Source organism: Heterocephalus glaber, unplaced genomic scaffold (assembly GCF_053883595.1).
Source record: "Heterocephalus glaber isolate CG9 unplaced genomic scaffold, H.glaber_assembly_v1.0 deba00001454, whole genome shotgun sequence".
Classification (NCBI taxonomy): domain Eukaryota; kingdom Metazoa; phylum Chordata; class Mammalia; order Rodentia; family Bathyergidae; genus Heterocephalus; species Heterocephalus glaber.
This window is the reverse complement of record NW_028258303.1, coordinates 13,942,152-13,966,999: the sequence shown is the minus strand read 5'-3', so window position 1 is coordinate 13,966,999 and position 24,848 is coordinate 13,942,152. Positions and strand designations below refer to the sequence as shown.

Sequence of the window (24,848 nt, the reverse complement as noted above, 5' to 3'; positions counted from 1 at the left end):
ATGAGCTGAATGCAAATTAAAGTTTGAAAATCACTAGTATTTTCAATAAAAACTTTTAAGTCTATTTTTTAAAAAATGATTTAATTTACTGTTCTTTAAGAATAAAGAGAAAGAATTCCATTAAGAGTAATATACTGCAGTTCTATTTTTCTAGAAGCATACCATTATAAACCCTCAAACAAGGTTCTCGTTAGACAACAGAAAAATTCTAATAAAGGAAAAGGGAATAAATAAATCCACAGGTCTGTTATTAAGACCCTGAAATGTTCTCTGCGAGAGAGCAAACTGCAACTGACCAGTGAACTCAGATTCACTCCTTATCTGCAAAGTGAGAAGCCACTTTCCTCAGCCAATCACTGTGAGGACAAAATGGAGGGTATAAAGCATAAGATAGGGCTGGGGATTTAGCTCAGTGGTTCTGGTGCCTGCCTTGCAAGCGCAAGGTCCCAAGTTCAATCCCCAGTACCAAAAGAAAAAAAAAAAATAGCATAAGATAGCAGGAGGTGCTTAGTAGAAAAGTGTTCTTACTGTGTTGTACTGTTAGGGCTTGGTAAACAACTTCTAAATTTTAATTTTCCAATGGAAGAAAGAAAAAGCTTAGTAGGATACAGTGTTTGTTCAGTTATTTGGCCCTCCCAGGCTATTAAAATTTCAAAAACAATTTGGGAGGGTCTGGGGATTTAGCTCAGTGGTTCCGACGCTTGCCTCGCAAGAGCAAGGTTCCGAGTTTGATCCCCAGTACCGAAAAAAAAAAACAACAAAATTTGGGAGACGTACATAGAGCTGTCAAACTTTTCCTCCTAAATTGGGTGTCACTACAAATTTACCATCACTACTGTACTATAAAAGAAACATCATTTAAAATACTCCCTTAAAATAAATAAATAAATAAATAAATAAATAAATAAATAAATAAAATGCTCCCTTAAAAAGTAGAATAAGAGTCTCAGAGTAAAGGAAATCATTCCCAAGAAAGGACACTTGGCAATCACTTTCCAAAAATTATCCTTATATTTTCCATTTTGTATCAGTAAATACTTTAAGATCAACACTGATCTGCAAACTGGCACCTGATGAAAGACACTACACCTAACTTCTTATCCTGATTCTTCATCTGTGAGAAAAGCTGTTCTACCTCACTGGGATAGCCATTCAACAAACATTAAAAGCCTATTATGCTATTAAGGAGAGCAATTTAGGATCAAATGCAGTCAACTGTATGAAAATGCTATCCACAAGGCTTTGTATGTATAATGTGAGCATGATAATAATATATTACAAAATATACAAATTAATTATTGCAAATTGACTCCTAAAAGATCACTCACCCACATGTTTTAACGGCTCAGTCATTTTCTATATTAATGGCATTCAGAATCCCTTAGAATAAGGGCTGGTGATGTAGCTCAGTGGTAAAGGGCTTGGCCAGCATACACGAAGTCCTGGGCTCCAGTACTGGGGGAAAAAAATCCTTAGAATGAACACTTTCTATATGTTTTCTTTAGGAAATCATTATGATTATGATGTAACTTTGTCATTCTCTGCCTTATGGGAACTGCTGATGTTACTATTTCCTCAGATGGTTATAGCTCCCAAAGGAGTTATTAAACTAGAAACTGCTGTTATTATCTATCAATATGTAGACTCTGGATACTAAGGAAGACAATGTGACAGAATCTAAAAGGTAGGTTCAGACACAGAGAAAGTTTTTATTTTTGAAACAGCTGTAAAATTTTTTAGTATTAAAATTCACCTTCAAGCTGGGCATGGTGGTGCACACCTGTACTCCAGCACTTGAGGGGCTGAGGCAGGAGGATCACCATTAGCTTGAGGCCAGCCTGGGCTACATTGTGAGTTCAGGGCCAGCCTGAACTACATAGTGAGACCCTGTCTCAAAAGACAAAAGAAGGGCCAGGGATTTAGCTCAGTGGTTTCGCCACCTGCTGCACAAGTGCAAGGACCCAAGTTCAATCCCCAGTACCAAAACAACCCAAAAAACAAAAAAACCCACAAAAAATAAAATAAAATTCACTTTCAAGTATAACAGTCAAGAAATCACAAGACACCAAGAATAGAAATTATGCCGTTTTATAATTTTCTCTGCTGCTTCTTAATCCATTCAAATTAATTTCACAATTCATCACTTTTAGGTAGCTTCTTTATTTTCTTCAGTTTCTACTTTAGGCAATAATGGATCAATCTTTAATAGTAAACCTTCACTTGTTGAACTACGAAGGAAAGCACGTACCACAAAGGGACCTGAAAACAAGGACAGAAATCAGCTTTTATATTATTTCACAGATTGCTGAGAAGCAAATACAAACACAATAAGAAACTTGATGGGATCCATATTTTCATTCAAAAAGTATTATATTGCCAAATATTTTAAATCATAAGGAAATATAGTTTCATTTCTAGAGTACAAGTAGTAGCTATACTAGAGATTTATTCCTGCAACTATACACTAATAATTCATTTCTTTCTTCTAGAAGATGATCACCTGGAATTTATTTTATTGCAAAGTCAACAGTGAAGTGAGCAGGTGGTGATATTTACACTTGATGGAAATACTCTAAATATTTATTTTAAACAGCACAGATGCTAACTTTGTGTTACCAAACAGTTGGTAAAATTCTCTGAAAATTTAAAAAAGCTTTTCAAAGGAACAACGCTAAGGAGCTTCATTTAAAGAGAGTAACAACACTGCTCAGGAGATTCACTGCCCACCAATCCACTCTTGCTATTGTCTCAGAGGATCCTACACTGAAATCAAAGCTCTCCATGAAATGTAAGAATTCATACACATATAATGACCTAGAATTAGAGCCATATTTAGGGCAAAAGAATTAACAAATGAGGTATTTAATGACCAGCATGCTTAACTCCCTTAGGATGTAAAATATAGCTCAATATTGATTTTTATTACCATAGTTATAAAACTAAACCTGACAAATTCTATCAAGGTTAACCCTGTAGGTGAACAGTCAGCTAAGTATAGTGAACCCTTGACTGGCTTCAACTCTCCACAAGTGCAGTTTGAGGAAGGAATGTGAATGGCACATAACACACAGGTGCTGGATAAGCCTGTTTCCTACCCTACTACAGTTTCCACATCTTGATGAACTTCAGTGAGTCTCTGTGAATCACCCCATTTAAAAAAAGTGACTCTCATGACATGATAGAAAATAACCATCTTTCTTTTCTAAAATAAATAAAGTCAACTGATAGTGTGAGGGGCAAAGTGAATGTTGTGGCTTCAAAATAGTATTTCATAAATGATTTTATACCATAGTAAGTTCCTATTTAATCTCTTAGATTAAAGCAATCAGCTCCCTCACCCAACACTGTTACATTTAATGGTAGAAATAATGTAGGCATTTATGATGGTTTCAGGATATATTCCTTTTATTAATGACAAAGTCCCTCTCTAAACACTGTAACTCATTAGTAAGGTAATGAGGAATCCTTTGGAGAATTAAATTTCATTTCTCTATTTAATTGTTAGAAATAGTGTTGCTTTATATTTGTATGTTAACTTGTTTCCTTAATATTTTATCTTTTTAAAAGTATCACAGGGCCAGGGATTTAGCTCAGTGGTTTCACTGCCTGCTACACAAGTGCAAGGACCCGAGTTTGATCCCTGGTACCAAAATAAATAAATAAATTAATTAAATTAAATTAAAAAAATAAAAATATCACTGGGGTATAGGGAAGTCTACCTTCAGCAGAACACTTACCCAGATTCAATGGTCTGTGCCTGCAGACTTCATTAATAACTGTCTGGAGATTAGCAGCTATCTGGTCACTTGACATATCCAACTGAAAGAAAAGGATATGTATAACATTAACAATGGAAAAGGAAAAAGATGACACAATTTGAGTAATGTATCAGTATTCATTCCAGAACCTAGATGGTGTTTTTCAAATAGTCATTTGGGCTGGGGATGGGCAGTGGTAGGGCACTTGCCTAGCATGCCCAGAGCCCTGTATTCGATCCTTAGTGCTGCAAGAATAAGAAAAAGATTAAATAAGCATTCACCTAATGTAATTACCTATTATGAGATCCTACTATGAACGGGGAAAAACAAAACAAAACAAAGAAAAACCTCTATAACTCTTCCTTTAGAATGCTGTATTTTATACTTGGCATGGTGGCATACACCCGTAGTTCCTGCTATTTGGGAGGCCGGGGTAGGAGAATGAAAAGTAGAAGGCCAGCCTAGGCAACTTGCCAAGACCCTGCCTCAAAATAAAATTTTTAAAAAGGACTAGGAATGTAGCTCAGAGGTAAAGCACGTGGCTAGCACATGTGAGACTCTGGGTTCAATCCCCGGTAACACACACACACATACACAGAGTGCTATGTTTACATCTCTTTATACATCAAGATTTAATTGCCATATAGAACATATTATAGCCAAGTGTCTTGAAGTTTTTCCATTTGAGGGTCCTTGATTTCCAAGTAATTTCTCCAAATATGGATTATGTCATAATACATACACCGTTTCCTGTCCCCACCCCCAAGGAATTAGCAATATTTTATCTTAAAGTTATTTGCTGATTTACTTACAAACATTTAGGAAATAATGCTTTCATGAGTCAAAATAAAAGTACTTGACCACATGTATATAGATGATACATATCTCACAGAGACATTTTCAGGATGCTATGTTAACATTCTAATTTTTCAACACTAAGCAACTCCAATTATCTTCCGATTTAGCAAAAAATAGTGCATATAGTAAATGAGTCCTATTCATAACAATCCCTAAACCTAACTTATAGTGCCCTTGGAAAAATTTCTTTGTGTATTAATCAAAATCAATCTTTTTTTTTTTTTGGAGACAAGGTCTCACTTTGCAGTTCAGGCTTTCCCTGAGCTCACCATGTAGCCCAGGCTGGCCTCAAACTCACAGTGATTCTCCTGCCTCAGCCTCCTGAGTGCTGGGATTTGAGGTGTGCACCACCACGCCCAGCAATGAGTTTTTATTCTTAAATACACCAGGTAAACTCAATTATATTCAACTCTAGAGAATTTTGCATTATGCCAAATAAATCAATTCCTAATAATGGATATAAAGCTTCTAATAGCTGGCAAAATAAAATACAGAAAAAGTTCAAGTCCAAACAAGATTCCTATTTCCCAATGATTTTGAAACCACTGTGAGAAATGTGCTAAATAAACATAAAGAGAATTCCTACTTAAAACGATTATTCTCTCATCATAATCAAACAACAATAAATCAAATTTATTTGAGACTCTCTAAATGACAAAGTCAGGACATTAATGGAAAAAATTCTCACTTTATGCCAATCCACAAGAAGTTCTGAGAGGAAAACAAAAAAATCAAAGCAATGCTTACTTCATTTTATTAAGTCCACAGACCTTGTAGATTTTAAGTTTCAATGAAGCAAGTAGTTCACTTGGCAGAGAAGGCATCCTACATATTTTATGTTAAAACGGGAAAAGAAAAAGCTAAGGGCATGGTAGTCCCCTTTTAGTGTTCTCTTAATTCTCTTTACCTCAAACTATCCTTTCTATTACCAACTGAAGTGACCATCACAGTTTCAATAAATTTCTTTGGCCTTTGCTAAAGAACTCCAGCAGGGCTGGGGATAGACCTCAGGGGTATAGTCCTTGCCTAGTTACTGCCATGTCCTGGGTTCAATGCCCAGTCTGGGCAAGGGTGTTGGAGCAATGTTAAATTTGCAAAGTAATAGAAATTTTTTTAAATGTCCAACTTATCTTTTTTTTTAAAGTTATGTTATACTACATATATTAAATTTGACATTTTAAAAGCTATACTTTCTGTGGCCTTATACTGCCATTCCTACAGTAAGCCAAAAATAACATGCTTCAGAAATGTGAAATAATTACATCCTCTGAAAATTTCAGGGCTCCCATAAGCTCTGCCTCTGAGCTATACTCACTCCCTTAATTTAATTTGTAAAAACTACAAAAATGTTTTTAAAAGTTTATGCTTTTGTCAAAAATTTAGCACCTCTAAGGGGCTGGGGATTTAGCTCAGTAGTTCTGCCGCCCGCCTTGCAAACGCAAGGATCCGAGTTCGATCCCTGGTACCAAAAAAAATAAAAATAAAAATAAATTTAGCACCTCTAATCTTTGTGCCCTCTACTGAATTTTAAAATGTATTTATAACCACAGTACTTTACTTATTCTTTTAAATATTGTGCAAAATTATGGGAAAGTTACATATTTATAAAATTACTTTATTTAATCGGCTACTGATGACAATCAGTACTGGTCATTATGTATAAAAATAACACATATGTATGCATTGGTTTTATTTGGGCTGAGCACACTTCAGGAAAGCAACACTTGTAAGATTCTCTATGTCTCAGTTACTCTGCACTTCCAATTGTGCTTTCCTATGGAATAACGTGTGATCTTAAGAAAGCTGGAATGACTTTTTTTTTTTGAGGAGAGGATATTATCTGTTAGATTCTCAACAGCAGGGTATATGATCTGGCACAGAAGGAAAAGTAAAGCAAGCACTGGATTAACCTGAACACTTTTCTTTTATTAATTACATTGGTACATTTGAGGTATACAATATAATGTCATTCATCATTGGAAATCTGCACCTTTACATAATCCTTCTTGGTTATTTTTTCCCCATTCCCCTGCCCTCCTTTGAATCCCTCTACCCCTATTTACAAAGACTTTGTTTCCATTTTTTCCTTTTCTCATATTAATTCCATTCCCTTCTATCCTTTCCCCTACCCCTCCCATTTCCCCTTCCCTTTTGCACCTTCTTTTCCTATTTCGCATTATTATACATTTTAGTCCTTATTTACACTTTGTTTCTCAAACCAGAGAAACGATTTGGTATTTACAAATGTGTGTCCTCTTTATTTCACTTAAGAGTATTGCCTCAATGTGCATCCATTTAGCTATAAATGTCTCTAGTTTCTCATTCTTTATAGCTGAGTAATACGCCATTTTATAAAAAAAAAACAAAACAGAAAAACCCACCACATTTTCTTTATCCCGTCTCCAGTTGGGCGATTGGGTTGTTTCCAAGTTTTAGCTATCACGAATTGTGCTGCTATGAACATGGGTACACATATACCACTGTGGTATGATTCTTTTCTTTGGGAAAGTTAACCAGCAGTGGAATAGCTGGGTCAAATGGGACTTCCAGTCCTAGTTCTTTGAGGTATTTCCATACTGATTTCCAGTGGTTGCACCAGTCTACACTCCCACCAGCAGTAGTGTAGGGTTCCTCTTTCCCCACAGCTCCACCAGCATTTACTGGTTGATTTCACGACAGCACCTATTCTTTCTGGGGTGACATGGAATCTGTGTTGTTTTCATTTGCATCTCTCTAATGACCAGTGATGTTGAACATTTTTCCTATGTTTATTTGCTATTTCTACTTCTTTGTCTGAGAAATGTCTGTTCATTTCAGATGCCCATTTTTCGATTGGGTCTTTAAATTTGGGAGGTCTGATTTTTTAAAGTTCTTTATAGCTTCTAGATAGCAGAGCAGACCTTTGTCTGAGGGACAGCTAGTGAAAATTTTTTCCCACATTATGGGTTGTCTCTTCACACTGCTGGTGGTTTCTCTTGCTGTGCAGAAGCTTTTTAGTAAGAAGAGATTCCACTTGTTCATTGTTTGTGCTAGTTCATGGGCAACTGAGGTTTTGTCCATAAAATCTTTTCCTACACCAATGTCTTCAAGAGTTCTTCCTAACCTCTCTTCCAGCCAGTTTACTGTTTGTTTTAATATTTAGATCTTTAATACATTTTGATTTTAGTTTAGCGCATGATGAGAGATATAGGTCTAGTTTTAATCTGTGGCAAGCTGAAACTCAATTTTTCTAGCACCATTTATTAAAGAGGCTATCTTTCCTCCAGTGAAGGTGTTTGGCTCCTTTGTCAAAGATGGGATGGCTGAGTGTGTCTGGAGTTGTCTCTGCATCTTCTAATCTGTTCCACTGGTCTTCAGGTCTGTTTATTTGCCAGTACCATGCTGTTTTTATCACAGAGGTTTTCAAGTTGGAGATTGTGATATCCCCTACCTTGTCTTTATTGCTTAGTATTGCTCTTGCTATTCTAGGTCTCTTCTTGTTCCAAATGAATTTTTGGATTGTTTTCTTCAGGTCTGTGAAGTATGCTCCTGGGATTTCAATTGGGATTGCATTGAATCTATATAGCAATTTTGGGAGTACGGCCATTTGCACTATGTTGATTCTTCCTACCCTGGAGCAAGGGATGTCCTTCCATTTTCTGATATCTCTTTCAATATCTTTTTTCAAAGTGCTATAGTTTTCAGAGAAGAGGTCTTTGATTTCTTTTGTTAGGTTGATTCCTAGGTATTTCAATTTTTTTGGATGCTATTGTGAAAGGAATTGATTGCACAATTTCTCTCTCAGTCTGTGTACAGAAAAGCTATTGATTTTTGTGTGTAGATCTTGTATCCAACTACTTTACTGAATTTGGTTATTAAGTCTAGAAGACTTTTGGTGAATTTCTTAGGGTCTTCTATATCGAGTATCATGTCATCTGCAAATAATGACAATTTGACTTCTTCATTTCCTATCTTTATTCCTTTTATTTGTTTCTTTTGTGTAATTGCTTTGGCTAATGTTTCCAAAACTATATTGAACAAGAGTGGTGATAGTGGACATCCTTGTCTTGTTCCTGATTTTAGTGTGAAGGATTTCAGTTTTAGACCAGTTAGTATGATATTGGCTGTTACTTTTTCATAGATGGCTTTTATCAGATTGAGGTAGAGACCATCTATTCCAATTTTTTGTAGGGTTTTTATCATAAATGCATGTTGGATTTTGTCAAATGTTTTTTCTGCATCTATTGAAATGATCATATGGTTTTTGTCCTTGGTTCTATTAATTTAGTGTATTATGTTTATTGATTTGTGTATGTTGAACCATCCCTGCATCCCTTGGATAAATCCCACTTGGTCAGGGTGTATGATCTTCTTGATGATCTTCTGCATTCTATTTGCCAGTATCTTATTAAGGATTTTTACAGCTATGTTCATTAGAGAGATTGGCCTATAGTTCTCTTTTTTGGTTGGGTCTTTCTTTGCTTTGAGGATCTATGTGATGCTTGCTTCCAGGAATGAATTTGGGAGTATTGGTTCCCTTTCAATTTCATTTAAGAGTTTAAGCAGTGGTGGCAGCAGTTCCTCTCTAAATGGTAGAATTAAGCAATGAAGCCATCAGGACCTGGGCTTTTTTTAGTTGGTAAGTTTTTAATTACATTTTCAATTTCATCGATTTAGACTAGGTCATGTAGAATTTTTAGGTCATCTTTGTTCAACTTTGGTAATTCACACATATCTAGGAATCTATCCATTTCTTCTGTGTTTTCCATCTTATTGGCATATAGGTTCTCAAAGTAGGTACTGATGATCCTCTGGATTTCTGCTGGGTCTGTTGTAATTTCACCCTTTTCATTCCTAATTGCATGGATTTGGGCCTTTTCTTTCCTTTTTTGGATGAGGTTGGCTAAGGGTTTGTCAATTTTGTTTATTCTTTCGAAGAACCAACTCTTGGCTTCACTGATTTTTTGTATCATTCTCTTAGTCTCCATTGTATTGATTTATGTCCAGATCTTTATAATTTCCTCCCTTCTACGGGCGTTGGGTTTGTCCTGCTCTTCTTTTTCTAGAAGCTTGAGGTTCAGCATCAGGTTGGGTAATTGAGCTTACTGTTTTCCTAATGTGAGTATGCAATGCTATGAATTTCCCTCCTAAGAGTGCCTTCATTTTGTCCCATAGATTCTGATATGTTGTACTGTCATTGTCATTTATTTGAAGGAACTGTCTGATTTCTTTAATTTCCTCTGTGACCCATTGGTTATTCAGAAGTGTGTTGATCAATTTCCATGTGTTTATGAAATTCTTGCGGGTTTTTTTTTGCTATTGATCCCAATTTCATCACACTATGGTCTGACATATACAGGGGATAACTTCAATTCCTTTGCATTTACTTAAACATGTTCTATGAGGGAGTATGTGGTGTATTTTAGAGAATGACCCATGTGCAGCTGAAAAGAATGAGTATTCTGATCTTGTGGGGTGGAACATTCTGTAAACATCTGTTAAGTTCATTTGTTCAAGAGTTTGATTGAGTTCTAGTATTTCATTGTTTATTTTTTGTCTAGTTGATCTATTTGTGAGAGTGGAATATTAAGGACTCCCACTATTATATTAGTGCTTATGTGATTTTTCGTGTGCATTAGTATTTGTTTTATATTGTTCAGCGCACTAGTGTTTGGTGCATACATATTAATGATTGTCATCTCTTCCTCTTGGATTGTTCTCTTTACTAGGATGTAGTGTCCTTGTCTCTCTTTGTGGTTTGAAATCCACTTGATCTGCAAAAAGGATAGCTACTCCTGCTTTTTTTCGGGTTCCAGTCGAATGGAGTATTATTTTCCACCCTTTAACTTTCAGTCTATGAGTTTCTTTTTGAATGAAGTGTGTTTCTTGTATGCAACATATTGTTAGATCTTGCTTCTTGACCCATTCTTCCAGTCTGCTTCTGTTGGTTGGTGAATTGAGAACATTAACATTGATGGATATAATTCATATGTATTGACTTATTCTTGTCATGACTTTTTCTTTTTGTTGGATTCTCCCCCTTTGCATTTAATTTTTTGTCGGGCCTCATAGACTCATTCTGCAGGGCTTCTTGGGGTTGTGATCCTCATTGTCTTTTCCTGGGATATTGTCTAAAATATTTTGGAATGCTAGTTTGGTATTCATGAAGTTCCTAAGGGGCTCCTTGTCATGAAAGTATCTTATTTCTCCATCAATTTTGAAAGCTAGTTTTGCAGGGTACATCAATCTGTGTTGGAGGCTCTTTTCCTTTAGGGCTGAAATAGGTCACTCCATGCTCTTCTTGCCTTGTGGGTTTGTGTTGAGAAGTCTGCTGTGATTCTGATGGGCTTTCCATTGTATGTGATTTGTTTCTTTTCTCTCACTGCTTGTAGAATTTTGATCTTCTGTTGGGTTTCTGGACTCTTAAGTACTATATGCCTATGTGAAGAATTTTGATCAAGGCTAGTTGGAGTCCTATATGCCTCACTTATCTCTATGTCAAGTTCTTTTCCCCTATTTGGGAAGTTATCTGCCATTACTTCTGTGAAGCTTTTTTATGTCATCTGCACTCTTTCCTGTTTCTTCATTGACTCCAATCACTCTGTTATTTTTCTTTGCGTAGTCTAGCAGCTGCTAGATTGATGTGTTGTGGTCCCTTACTATTTTTAAGAAATTTTTCTTTTCCTGATCACTAACTGCAATCCTATCTTCTATATCTGAAATTCTATGCTCGCACTGGTTCATTCTGCTGTGTAAACTTTCAGTGGAGTTTTTAATCTCCTGGAAATGTGTTTGCATCTATTTTATGGATTCCATTTGTTTCCTATCTTGGGATTCATTTCTCAGCTCCTCTGTTTTTTTATCTATGTCTGCTTTAGATTTATTAATCATGTCTTGTACTATGGGCACAATCTCTGCTATTATCTGAGAAATTATTTCTGATTTCATTTTTTACAGGTCCTACTTTGTTGCCAGTTCAGGGAGACTAGGTGGTTGAGTATTAGATTGTTCCATCTTGATGCCCTTTGGGGTTGCCTTTGGTGATCTGGAAGTCTGGTTTGAACACTTATTTACATGTCCTCTCATTTCAACAGATGCAGCCCTCTGTGCTTTGTGGAGGCAACTTTTTTCCCCCCGTTAAGTTTATTGGTACATTTTAGGTATAAAATACAGTTACATACAATATTGGGATACATGAGTATCTTGGTTCTCATTTTTTTCCCCTTCTTCTGTTCTCCCTTCACCACCTCCACCCTTCCCTACTTGCAAAGACTTTGTTTCCATTTTTTTCCTTTTCTCATATTTTTTCTTTTCCCTTCTTTCCTTTCCCCTACTCCTCCCACTTCCCCTGCTCCTTTAGACCTTTTATTCCTATTACACAATATCAATTATACATTTTTAAAATTACATTATCAAGATCCAGGAGACATTACCACAGATTTTACAGAATTTAAAAGGATATAGAAAACATATTACAAAAATCTTTTTTGAAATAAATTTGACAACTTCTAAGAAGTACCTTGGAAGACAAATTAATGAAACTAACTCTGGAGGAAATATGAAATTTGAATAGCACCTATTAAAGAAGGTATATTCCTACCTTGAAAACCTACCTATATGACAACAACAGGCTGGTATACATTTTAACTGATAAATTATATCAAACATTTAAAGCAGAAAAACAAAGGAACTCTTCTCCCCTCATTTTAGGAAATCAACATTGTGCTAATTCTAAAACTGGATAAAGATAATAGGAGAAAAAAGTATAAACATAGATAGAAATTTGTTTAACAAAACAAACTACTAGAAGTCAGATCTGGCAGGATGTAGAAAGTGGTGTTATTATAGGGATGGCAGTGTTGGTTCAGCATTGGAAGATCCACCCCCAAAAGTCATCATTTTAACAGAGGAAAGGAAAAAGCCATATGATCCTGTCAGTAGTTGCAGAAAAAGTATTGGACTAAATTCTATAGCTGTTCATGGTAAAAGCTATCAGGAGACCAGAAGTAGAACAGAACCTTCTCAACAGACCAAAGACATGTACTCCATACTTCCAGCAAAAATGCTTTATATGAATGGAGAAGATACAATGCTTTCTCCCTAAGCTGGAGAACAAGGGCAGATATGCCTACTCTTCATCTGTCCATTAAACTTTGAAACACAGGCCTAAACCAAAACAGTCTGGCAAAAAAATGACACAAATAGGATAGGATTGGCAAGGTAGAAGCAAAATCTTTATATGTAGATGAAATGATCATCTACAGAGAAAATACTAAGAAATCTCTAGGAGCCCCTAGAGCTTGTATTTGAATTTAGCAGGATTAGAAAACACGAGGTATATATAACAATTCAGGTCTATGTATACTTGCTATAAATGAAGAATTGGATATTGAAATTTAAAACTTATGTAGGAGTACAAAGGACACAGAAAAGTTAAAAGAAAAAGAAAACAAAAGTGTTGGAAGACGTTTACTACCTAATTTTAAGACTTCCTCTAAAGCTACAGTAGTCAAGGCAGTGTTGGTGTAAGGAAAGACATGTAGATCATTGGAATAAAACAGAGAATCTAGAAATAGAACCACACATATATGGTACACTGAGTTTTGAAAGAAATATATTAACATCAGCATTTTATAGAATATAGAGTCAATTCAAGAGCCAAGGAAGAGATAGTGTTTTCAGCAAATGGCACTAGAACACCTCGTATCCATATATAAAAAATTAACCTCATCCCTTTATTTCCATACATAAAAATAACTTGAAAGGATCTATGAACCTAAATATGAAAGACTAAAACTATAAAAGTATAAGAAGAAATTATAAGGGCAAATGTTTATGAATTTAGCATAGAAAAGAACTTCCTAGGATACAAAAAACATGATGTATAAAACAAAAATATTGATAAATGACATTCCATCAAAATTTAAACTTTAAATGACATCGTTAAAATGAAAAGTAGTCCTTAAACAGACGATATTTACAATGCATATAACCAATGACCAGAATATATAAAGAACTTACAGCTCATTAATAGACAACCCAATTAAAAAGTAGACACAAGAAGATGATAGCCACTATAGCACAAGGAAAGGTGTGCAGCACTAGAATCAGAAAAATACTAATCAGTACAATAACAAGATTGAATTATACACTCATTAGGGAGATGAAGTTAAAAGTTTTAAAAGCCTTGTCCTGACTTTTTCTTTTTGTTGGAATCTCCCCCTTTGGTTTTAAATTGTCATGCCCAATGGATTCATTCTGCTGGGCTTCCTGGGGTTGTGATCCTCATTGTCTTTTCCTTGGATATTGTCTAAAAGTTTTTGGAGTGCTGGTTTGGTATTCATCAAGTTCCTAATGTTCTCTTTATCATGAAAATATCTTATTTCTCCATCAATTTTGAAAGATAGTTTTGCACAGTACATCAGTCTGGGTTGGAGGCTGTTTTCCTTCAGGGCTTGAAATATATCACTTGCCTTGAGGGTTTGCATTGAGAAGTCTGCTGTGATTCTGATGGGCTTTCCCTTGTATGTGATTTGTTTCTTTTCTCTCACTGCTTGTAGAATTGTGTTCTGTTGGATTTCTGGAATCCTAACTATTATATGCCTATGTGTAGTTTTTTGATCAAGGCTAGTTGGAGTCCTATATGCCTCACTCATCTGTATGTCAACTTCTTTTCTCCTCCTTGGGAAGTTTTCTGCCATCACTTCTGTGAGCAGTTTTTTTATGTCATCTGCACTCTCTCCTCTTTCTTCATTGACTCCAATCAGTCTTATGTTATTCTTCTTTGCATCATCTAGCAGTCGCTGGATTGATTTCTCGTGGTCCCTTACAATTTTAAAGCAATTTTTCTTCTCCTCCTCACTAATTGCAATCTTATCTTCTATATTTCAAATTCTGTCCTCACACTGGTTCATTCTGCTGAGTACTTTCAATGGAGTTTTTAATCTCCTGGAAATCTGTTTGCTTCTGTTTTATGGATTCCATTTGTTTCCTGTGTTGAGATTCCATCATGTTCCTCAGATCCTCTATTTTTTTATCAGAGTCCTCTCTAGATTTATTAATCATGTCTTGCACTATGGGCACAGTCTTTGCTGTTATCTGAGAAATTATTTCTGATTTCATTTTTTCCAGATCCTCTTTTGTTGCCAGTTCAGGGAGTCAAGGTGGTTGAGTATCAGATTGTTCCATCTCATTTCCCTTTAGGGTTGCTGTAGGTGATCTGGAAGTCTGTTTTTGAGCCTTGTTTACATGTCTTCTCATTTCCACGGGGCATGGGGGGGGTGCTGCTGGCACCCTCGCGGCTCACCCATGGAGGCGACTTTTTGCTCACCCAGAGGTCTTGAATTCTCACCAAGCCACTGAGCAGCCTTTACTCTGCTGCTCACCAGTACACCAATCCCTGGGTTCAGAGTGGTGGCCTTCTAGATCCCTGAGCTGACCTGCTGTCTGGGCGGGCTTCTGACTGGGTCCTGAGCATACTTAGGATGGTATCTAGGCATGCCTCTCACTGGGGACCTTATGCAGCTATTGTCTGGGAGGGCCTTTGGTTGTGGGTTGTGCACCAATTTTCTGTTGTTTCCCAGGCTTTGGCTAGGGTCTCCTCGCACTTATCAATGGTAGCGGGGCGAGCCACTGGGTATTGCTTGTGTGCCTGTACAGCTCTGTAAAGCTGTAGAGCTATTCTCCAGGCAGGTCCCTGGCTGTGGCTGATGTAGCTCCTTTCTGGACAGGCCTCTGGCTCGGGCAAATGTGCCCAAGCCTCTGGGGTCGGAGCAGAGCCCCAGCTGGGATCTGCCAGCAGCAGAGCTGGTCAGGGCCACACAGCTGCTCCCCAGGATCTGCCTACACTTAGGGATGGAATGGCAGGCCTCCACCTGGAGCCCATATGCCAGTGCAGCTCCTCTCTGGGCAGGCTCCTTGACCTGAACTTCTTAAGTGAACTCTGCTAAATATTGCATTGGAATATACAGTATAATAGTCAACAATACTATTTATGTTTGGCTAAAGTGATTGTCTACTGCAGTGTAAAATATTTACTTTCCTCATCCAGTACCACAGGTGCTTTCAAGAAAAGATTGCTTTATACTGAATCCTATATTCTGCTTAATATCCCAAATGGAAGATTTTACCAAAGATGTCAGGATAGTAACTCAGTAGATACAGGTGCATTGTGCCTCTTTTTTGCTTTCACTCACAGATTAACACTTTTCCATGCAATTCTTAACTTTTGTCTTTAATAACATCTTTAGCATTATGAGAAAGCTAAAAATCAGCCATCTTAATTAACCATTTCTGCCCCTTTTGCGATGCATATTATGTTTCATCTCAGAGCAAAATGTAGTGATGAACATATCCAAGTCATTAATTCTTAAAATCTTTATTAGGCCATTAAAATGTGCTCTAGAAAAATGCACACAGCAGATAAAAAATTTAGCCTATGCTTTCAGAATCTACACAGATTCTCTGACTTAATACAAAGGTGAAGAGAAAAGAACATCTCAGGGGGAACGTGTCTTGGTTAAAAAGGATTCCTGGACCACACTTTGAGAACCACCATTACAAGGTAAGGTGTAAATTTGTTCAACAACTTTGGAGGACTATGGATTACAGCGTTTAAAAAAAGATTTTTACATTTTACAGAGGACAGAACTAAAAATAACAAAAATTTAAAAGAGCATATTAATGACTTTTAACCAATACATGCTTCTTTTAAAGTGGCAGCTTCCATCACTGTAATGTTCTGATAGTCTTTAGATGACCAATCATCTTTCATTGGAAACTCCTGCTATGAATAAGCAGTTGTTCATCCACTTGGCCTCCAAAACCCCTCCCAAATGCAATACTCTAAGATTATATACAGTATAGTATAGTAGTTCCTGAATGTGGGCCAATACTTTTAACCACTTGACTCCCAATAATTTAACCCAAAGAAGAGAAGATAATCTGCATTTTTTTGTTGCTGATCTTCATGAAAAATGAATGCAGTTGTCTGAAAAACACAGTAAAATTTTTGTAGACTAGATAGGAAAAAATAAACTGTGAGACAATGAAAGGAAAAGAACACTCAAGGTGAATTTTTCTTCCTGTCTAATCAATCTTTTACTAATTTTCAGAGTTAATACCAGTATAATTTAGCAAATTCATTTAGTCTCCACTTTTTGTCAAGAAACATGGTAGGAATTAAAATCAGAAAGATGAGTAAGATGCCAACCTTGACCTCAAGGAACTTACAGCCTAGTTTAAAATACATGACAGATGTCACTCTAGGTAGATGAGCAACTGCTACAAGGGTACAGAGGAAGAAGTAATGGACTTTGAGAGGGAGAGTTTCATAAAGAAAGTGATAATTAAACTGAATCTTAAAAGATGAGTTTAAAGGACACAGAACATTTTCTAGGCAGAGGGATCAGCATGAGATCACCTGAGAAACAGGAGGATGGGGTGAGTATGAAGTAGCTCTGTATCTATACAGCTTGCATAACTGAAGAGAATGGGGTTTAAGAGCACATACAGACACTATCTGCATGATACAGGCTGAGCAGAGGTGGAGGGCAGCGTGTCTGTGTGGGAGAGACCGCAGGTGCTCAGAGCAAACAGACTTAGCCATGAGGGTGGGGGGTAGTTTCATCACAATTGATTTGTCAAAAAACGACTAGAAAAAAACAAAACCACTATTTGGGTCCAACAAAATAAGTCGGGAGGCCAAATTCAGCCTGCAGCTGCCAATTTCTAAGCCTGGTCTTCAGGCTGTACCACTGAAAACAACAGGAAGTCTATGGCCATACCACTCTGAACGCACCCAGTCTCATTTGAAAACAGCAGGAAATACTGAATTTGAACTTGATATCGTGATCTGAGACCAGACTGCAAAAGGATTTAAATGTAAGGATTAGAATATATCCTGTCAGCAGTCAAAGCTATTTAATGTTTCATAACAGATAAATGCCATATCTCGTCTGTTTTAAAAAGAATTCTAGAGGAAGGGTGTGAAATAGGAGTTGGCATACTTTCTTTGTAAATGGTGAGACAGAAAATATTTTAGGCCTTGAAGGCCAAATGGGCTCTGTTACAAGTACTCAGCTCTGCTGTTGTAGCACAAAAGAAGCCACAGACAATACATAAATAAATGAGTGCAGCTGTGTTCCAAAAACACTTTATTTACAAAAACAGGTGGAGAGCTGGAATTGGCCCAAAGTCCACAGTTAATCTGTGGTATGGAAAACAGGCTAAGGATGTTTAAGGGGATGAATGGAAAAAAGCAACCATTACCATTTGTTAGAGCAAAAAAGATTTGTGTTTTGTACTGTTTTCTTGAAAAGAAAGTTTTTCTGGAAAGTTTTCTTGAAAAGAAAGTTTTTTAGTTTATTACTATGCAGCTACTATGCAAATGAGGCAAATAAGTGTTTGCTGGGCTAAGAACTACATTGCCATTTAAAAATAACAGTAGGGAAAATGCTTGGCAATGGTTTCAACAGCTGTTGTAAGTTTTCTATATGGACTTGAAACAAGTTTCTTTAGGACTCAAGAGAGGGCCCAAATCTGAAAGCAAAAATGGCAAAGTTAGTGTCTTATATGCTAAATAAGGCCAACATAAAAGCCACCAAAAAGATCTTACTGTAATCAATACCTATTCCAAGTAAAGGCAAAAGTCAAGAGAAGAGACAAGGTTCTGAGGGGTTCAGGGAGGTACCTGCAAGGACAGATTGGCAGGTGGAGCATATGCTATAGAAGGGATGTCAACAACAGCCAAAATGGTGACCACAAATATGGAGAGGTTAGCTGAAACATTTGCCTTTCCCCCATCATTCTCCTTCCGCAGCCTCTATTCTAGAGATGCTAGGCCTGGAAAAGGCACTGGAGGCAAGGAATGTTAAAACTGAACACTCCACAATCTGCAGTGGGATAGGGCTGAAAACCTAATAAGCCCTCTGCACCTCAAGTCATAAGAACCATAAAAGCTTGGCTCCAAACTGGGCGAGGAAGGTCTTTGGATCATATGCGACTAGAGTTTTGAACTGGGTAGGCTGTACTTTCAATTACTAAGCATCACTGGAACTATGAGATCTAACTAACATGCCTGAGCTTAACAGAGAGGGAAAATTATACAGTGCACAGCTGGAAGCAGAGAATGGAAAACTATTCATGATTTTACCTCATCAAATTCAGACTTTTCAATAAATAGTTAGATATTTACACAAAGAATGCATTGTGTGCATGACAGATGTGGATTTATGTTCATAGGAATGATGTTTACAGTAATGGAATATTTAAAACAATCTAAATGCCCAAGAAAAGGAATACAGTTGAATAAATTATGATACAGCCATACAAAATGTTATAAAACAGCTATTAAAGGATACTTTATTGGAATTTTAATGACACAGGAAAGTGCTTAAGATACAGTGTTTAACAAAAAAATACAAAACTCAATATATAACAATCATATTTTTTAAAAACTTCATGCATAAAGAGCAGAAATGAAAGATGCTAAAATGTCATCAATGATCACAGGAATTCTGAATAATTTTCCTATGCTATTCAATATACCTATTCTTTCCTATGCTAGTCAGTATTTTTCAAATATTTCATTATGTACATTTATTACCTTAACTTAAAAATTAATTTCAGTTTGGCCTTTAAAATTACAAATCCAGGGCTGGGGATATCACTCAATGGTAGAACACTTGCTTATACAGCATGCATGAGGTCCTGAATTCAATCCCCAGCACCACACATACACACACACACAAAAGTAAAATTACAAAACTAGCCCTTTTAAGATGCTGAAAATTAGAAGTCATATTTTATTTCTTCATTAAAAAACAAAACAAAGCAAAATAAAAATAAGATACATTCTCACTGCTGGTACTGAGGGATAGACTCAAGCCGCTACCCAATCACCACCATGGCGGGTAACAAGCTAATTATGTTGTCACATGTTTAGACACTTTTTAAATTAAATTTTTTTTAAATTGAAAGGTAGTACAATTGACCTGGGCGGGTATAGAGTTTCATGAATTTTAACTCATACATACATATGAGTAAAAACCATTCTAATACAGGATTATAGAACCCAGAAAAACTCTCATCTGATCTCTCCTTGGCAAACACACCATCCACCCAGCCCCTGGCAACCACTTAGCTGTCACTACAGTTTTGTGTTTTCAAAAATGTCATACACTGTAATCCGAGCTACTCAGGAGATGGAGACAAAAGGGATTGTGAGCTCAAGGGCAGTCTAGAAAACTTAGCAAGACCCCGTCTCAAGATAAAAAATAAAAAGGACCTTGAGATATAGCTCAGTGATACAGCTTCCCTGGGTTCAATCCTTAGCGCTACCAAAAAAAAAAAGTCATACAAATAGAATAACAATATGTAACCCATTAAACAACATCTCCCCATCCTCTTCCTATCACGTCCCTGGGATTCTACTTTTGTTTCTATTAATTTCATTCCTCGAGGAACTTCACACAAGTAGAATCATACAATATTTACCCTTTAGTATTGGCTTAGTTCACTTACTATAATGTCTTCAAAGTTCAGATATGTTGCAGCATGTGTCAGAATTTCCTTCCTTTCAAAGGCTAATATTATTCCATTCTATGTATATACCACATTTTGTGTTTCTATTATCTGCTGATGGACACACGGATTGCTACATTTTGGCCTTTGTAAATAATGCTGCTATGAACATGGGTATACATATATCTGTTTCAATCTTTGCTTTCAATTCTTTTGAGTATATATCTAAAAACAGAATTGTAAAATGATAATGCATAAGCATTCCAATTTCTATATATCCTCACCAACACATTGTAGAAACGTGTGTGTGTGTGTGTGTACTTATTGTTAATTTTTATAACAACCATCCTACTGGGTCTGAAGTGTATTTCACTGTGATCTTAATTTGCCTTCTCCTGAGGGCTTATTGCTGAGAATGTTTTCATCTGTTTACTGGCCATTTGCATATCTCCTTTGGAGAGATCGATATTCAGATATTTTGCTCACTTTAAAACTAAGTCTTTTTTTATTATTGAGTTGTAAGAATTGTTTATATTCTAGTGCAAGTCTTTTATCATATATATGATTTATAAATGTGTTCCCTTTTGCACTCCATTGACAATATCCTTTCATACCCACAAGTTTTAAATCCTGATGAAGTCCAATGTCTTTTTCTTTTGTTATCTGTGCTTTTATTGTCATTATATAGACTACAGAAGTTGCTGTGTCTATTATTAACAGCTCATATCTTCTTTTTTCTTTTTTGGTACCAGGGATCGAGCTCAGGACCTTACGCTTGCGAGGCAGGTGGCAGCACCACTGAGCTAAATCCCCGGCTATCTTTTTTATTGTTCAGTAGTATTTCATTGTATGGATATACCAGAGATTTTTTTAAAATTTGTGCTGTGAAGGACAATTGGGTTCTACCAACTACTAATGATTTTCAATAGTTATAGGTTGAGCATCCCTAGTCAGAAAACTCAAAAATGCTTCAAAATCTCAAATTTTTTGAGCACCAACATGATGCTTTAACTGTTTGCAATTTTGAAGTATTTCAAATTTTCAAATTAGGGATGCTCACCCAGTAAAGTCTATACAGGTATTCCAAACATGAAGAAATATGAAATACCTCTGGTCCCACTTATTTCAGATAAGGGATGTCCAACTCTTCATATAAACATGTATGTTCAGATATTTGTATGAATGGTAATTTTTATTTCACTTTGCAAGTTTCATTTCTGTGGGATACAATCCCAGAGTAGAATTTCTGGAATTATAAATGCATAATTTGTTTTGTTTTGGTACCAGGAATCAAACTCAGAATCTTCTGCTTGCCAGGCAGGGGTGGTACCACTAAGCTAAATCTCTGGCCTGCATGATTAGTTTTATAGGATACCACCAAACTGTTTTCCAGAATGTCTGTACTATTTTGCATTCCTAAATGTATGAGAGTCCCAGTTTCACCACAATATGGCCATTATTTCTTCAATTAATTTTCTACATGACACTTTCTCCTCTCCTTCTGGGGTTCCAATGATATAAAATAGATCTCTTGTCATTGTCTCATGGGCTTGCCCAATTTTTTTTCAGTCTTTTGTCTTTCTCTTTTTTCATATTGAATAATTTCTATGGTCTATTTTTTAAATTCTCTCTTTCAGCCAAGCGTAGTGGCGCATGCCTGTAATGCCAGCACTTGCGAGGCAGAGGCAGGAGGATCTCCATGAGTTCCAGCCTGGGTTACATAGAGAGTTCAAGACCAGTCTGGACTACATGGTGAGAACCTGTGTCAAAAAAAAAAAAAAATTCTTTCCTCTGTCATCTACAATTTCTAGGATGTTTCCCTAACTTGTTCCCTTTCTGTGATCATGCAGTGTCTTCCAGTACACTGGGGCTCTCCTTTTCAGTGCTCAGCTCAGATGCTGGACCTTTATTTACCCTGTTCTGACACTTACTTTCTGCAACTGTTTCCACACTGGAGGCCAAATAGTAGGAGGACAGACAGAAAAGGCCAAGGTGGTAAGCCTCGCCCTATTGTGAGCACAGCCCCTCTAATCAAATAGGAGGTTCTTCTCCCTCAGAGACTCAGGACCTGTGTTCTCCACACCTCTGTCACTACAAGGACACAAGCCTGTGACTGGAGAGCTTCTCCTGCCGCTTCCTGGGGTCAGGCTGAGCTGCAACCAGGCCAGGTGACAATGGAAAGTAACAAATGTCATTATTTATCACCACTTGGTGGTACTTCAAAGTCTGGTCTCCTCGCCTAGTCTGCTACTATTTACTTTTTAGAGTCGTCAACTAGCTGCTCCATACATTCAGTCCAGGTTTTATAGGGAATCTCCCAGGCTTATTTGCCAGGTGTTTGTATTTTAGGGTTAGCAAACGTTTTCTGTAAATGGATGGATAGTAAATATTTTAGGATTTAAGAGTCACGTATGAATCTTCTTCCTTGTTTTACAAATAAAACCCTTTAAAAGACCATCCTAAGCTCATAGGCCATATAAAATCAGGCTATGGAGCAATCACTTGCCTAAGGTTGTTATAGAAAACATTTGTCAACAAGTATTTAAATATATATTCATGCAAACAAGTTGTGGCATGAGTTATGTTCTATATCATTTTTTTAAATGAATAATTTTACTAAGATCTATAATGTGGGAAGAAGGGTGCTCTTAGGTAGTAGCTTTTTTATGATAATGCTGTTTTGAAAATGCTTAACAGTATCTATACTTAAGAATTCATAATAGGATCTTAAAGAGGTAGTATTCACCATAAATACTATATTAATGAATGTCATAATTTGTTTAGACCTCATAATAATGACATTCATAAGGAATTATATTTCAGATCCATTCAAATTCTCCCAGCATTTGGATATAGACAGAATCCGATAAAATTATATTTATCGCTGGTTTTTCAATAAAGTAACAAAAGTTGTGCATGCAATATGCTAATAGCTACTTATTAACAAATGGACTGCCAACACAGGGGTTGGCCAACACTAAGAAGCAAATCAGTTTATTACCCTTTGACACACTATGCTACATTTATATTTTTATCATGTGTTATTCTATTGATCAATGATCACTACCTTGAGTCAATGCAATGGACTAATGGGAAAAGTTAGCTGTTAATCTCGGATGGCAGAGTTTTCCTGATGCTATTATTTATATATAATAAAAGGAAAGTCATACTTTTATTTTTGGTACCGGGGATCAAACTTGGGAACTTCAGCTTGTGAGGCAGGCAGCGAAACCACTGAGCTAAATCACCGGCCTGAAAGTCATACTTTTAATTCCCAATAGTTCTGGAAAATTGTCATCTGATTTCATGACAGTATAGGTAAGAAAAGCGGAGGCCCAGAAATTTAGCTCAGTGGCACCACGCCTGCCTCGCAAGCACAAGTTCCTGAGTTCGATTCCTGGTACCCCCCCAAAAAAATGGAAATGATAATAAATATTTTTATTTTAATATTCCTTCTGGTAAGAATACTAGCCCACAGTGAATTCTGGGTAAATATTAGTTTCTCTTCTTTCTTAGCCCCACACCATGGGAGATCTAAGATCTACTATCAACCTACTCCTTCTATTTTACATTCTACAATTTATTTTATTCTCTTTTTAAGGACCTTATTTATGACACAGTACACTGAAAATAATACAACAATAGAAAAATCATTAAGCGGAAGGAATGAGGGAAGGGAAGTGGCTATAAGCTGTGAGCAAAGGGCTCACGGCTTTTTATACTGCTATTTTTTATCCTGCTATTTTTGATATATAGTTGATATGGACAATATTTCCTGCAAGGCACTGTTTGAATGTACGGACTGAAATCCTTCAAATTTCACTTCCTATATTCTCCACACCTCATTGCTTAACTGAACTCCAACACACTCAAATTTCCTGTTTCAACACGTTCATGAAAACTCAAGGCTCTGATTTCTACACAAGGTTATACTATGTTTATATTCCCTTGCCCTGAATTTATTTTTGTTACAATATACTTCAGCTTTTATCAGTTGCCAGGCTGACAACATTCTTGCCCCCAAACAACTCACTATTACACAAGCAAAGCAAAATGATACTTACCTATTAATGTATGGTGTCTACAATTTTAAAATAAGGAAAGGGGGGGGGGGGAAGAAAAGAGCACATCAAAGATACTGCCTTATATTACGTACTGCAAAGTTCCAAATATATTTGAAACCTGGACAAGAAACTAGTTAAATCAGGTCTTAGCATGATTTGGTATAAACAGATTTGAGTTGTCCTGCCCTCCTTTTTTAAAAAACAAGCTTAGGTTTGCTTTGCCAATACCATTATTATTTAGAAGTCCTCAAAAGCTGTATATTTACATGACAATAAAAGGGTTAACATTTTTTTCTTCGATATCATAACTTAATGTCAAAGCTAGGCTATTAAATAAATGCATTTATACAACGTATTTTTAAACAATGTTCTTCATAATTTCAATATCTCAGTGACATTTTTATAACTCATTCCAAATTATTCAAGATTTTAACTATATATTAATAAATTAACATGAAGTAGTAAGTTTTTAAACTAAAAAGAACAAATGGCATTCATATTTTAAAATACATGATTTTTTAATATTTTACTCTCTGCTATTGAATTGATTTTACAGTATACTAGTAGGAAGCTGTCCTATGATAAAAGAAAATAAATAGGAAAAGTAAGATTCCACTTGCTCACAGGAGAAACCAAAGCTTCATAATAAACTTACTGGCGCTATTAA

The 24,848-nt window shown here is 36.3% G+C and overlaps 1 protein-coding gene across 4 annotated transcripts in view; it reads right to left on the bottom strand.

Annotated features, from left to right (window-relative positions):
• Positions 1-2,072: 2,072 nt before the first annotated feature.
• Positions 2,073-24,848, bottom strand: part of Mrpl1 (mitochondrial ribosomal protein L1) — an 83,249-nt gene continuing 60,473 nt past the window's right edge. For all 4 annotated transcript variants that reach the window (XM_004848015.4, XM_004848016.4, XM_021260991.2 and 1 more), the window contains 2 exons: positions 3,738-3,819; positions 2,073-2,259 (listed from right to left, as the gene is read on the bottom strand). In XM_004848015.4, coding sequence (XP_004848072.1) covers positions 2,147-2,259; positions 3,738-3,819 — 195 coding nt within the window. In that variant the 3' untranslated portion in view covers positions 2,073-2,146. The remainder of the gene's footprint in view (positions 2,260-3,737; positions 3,820-24,848) is intronic.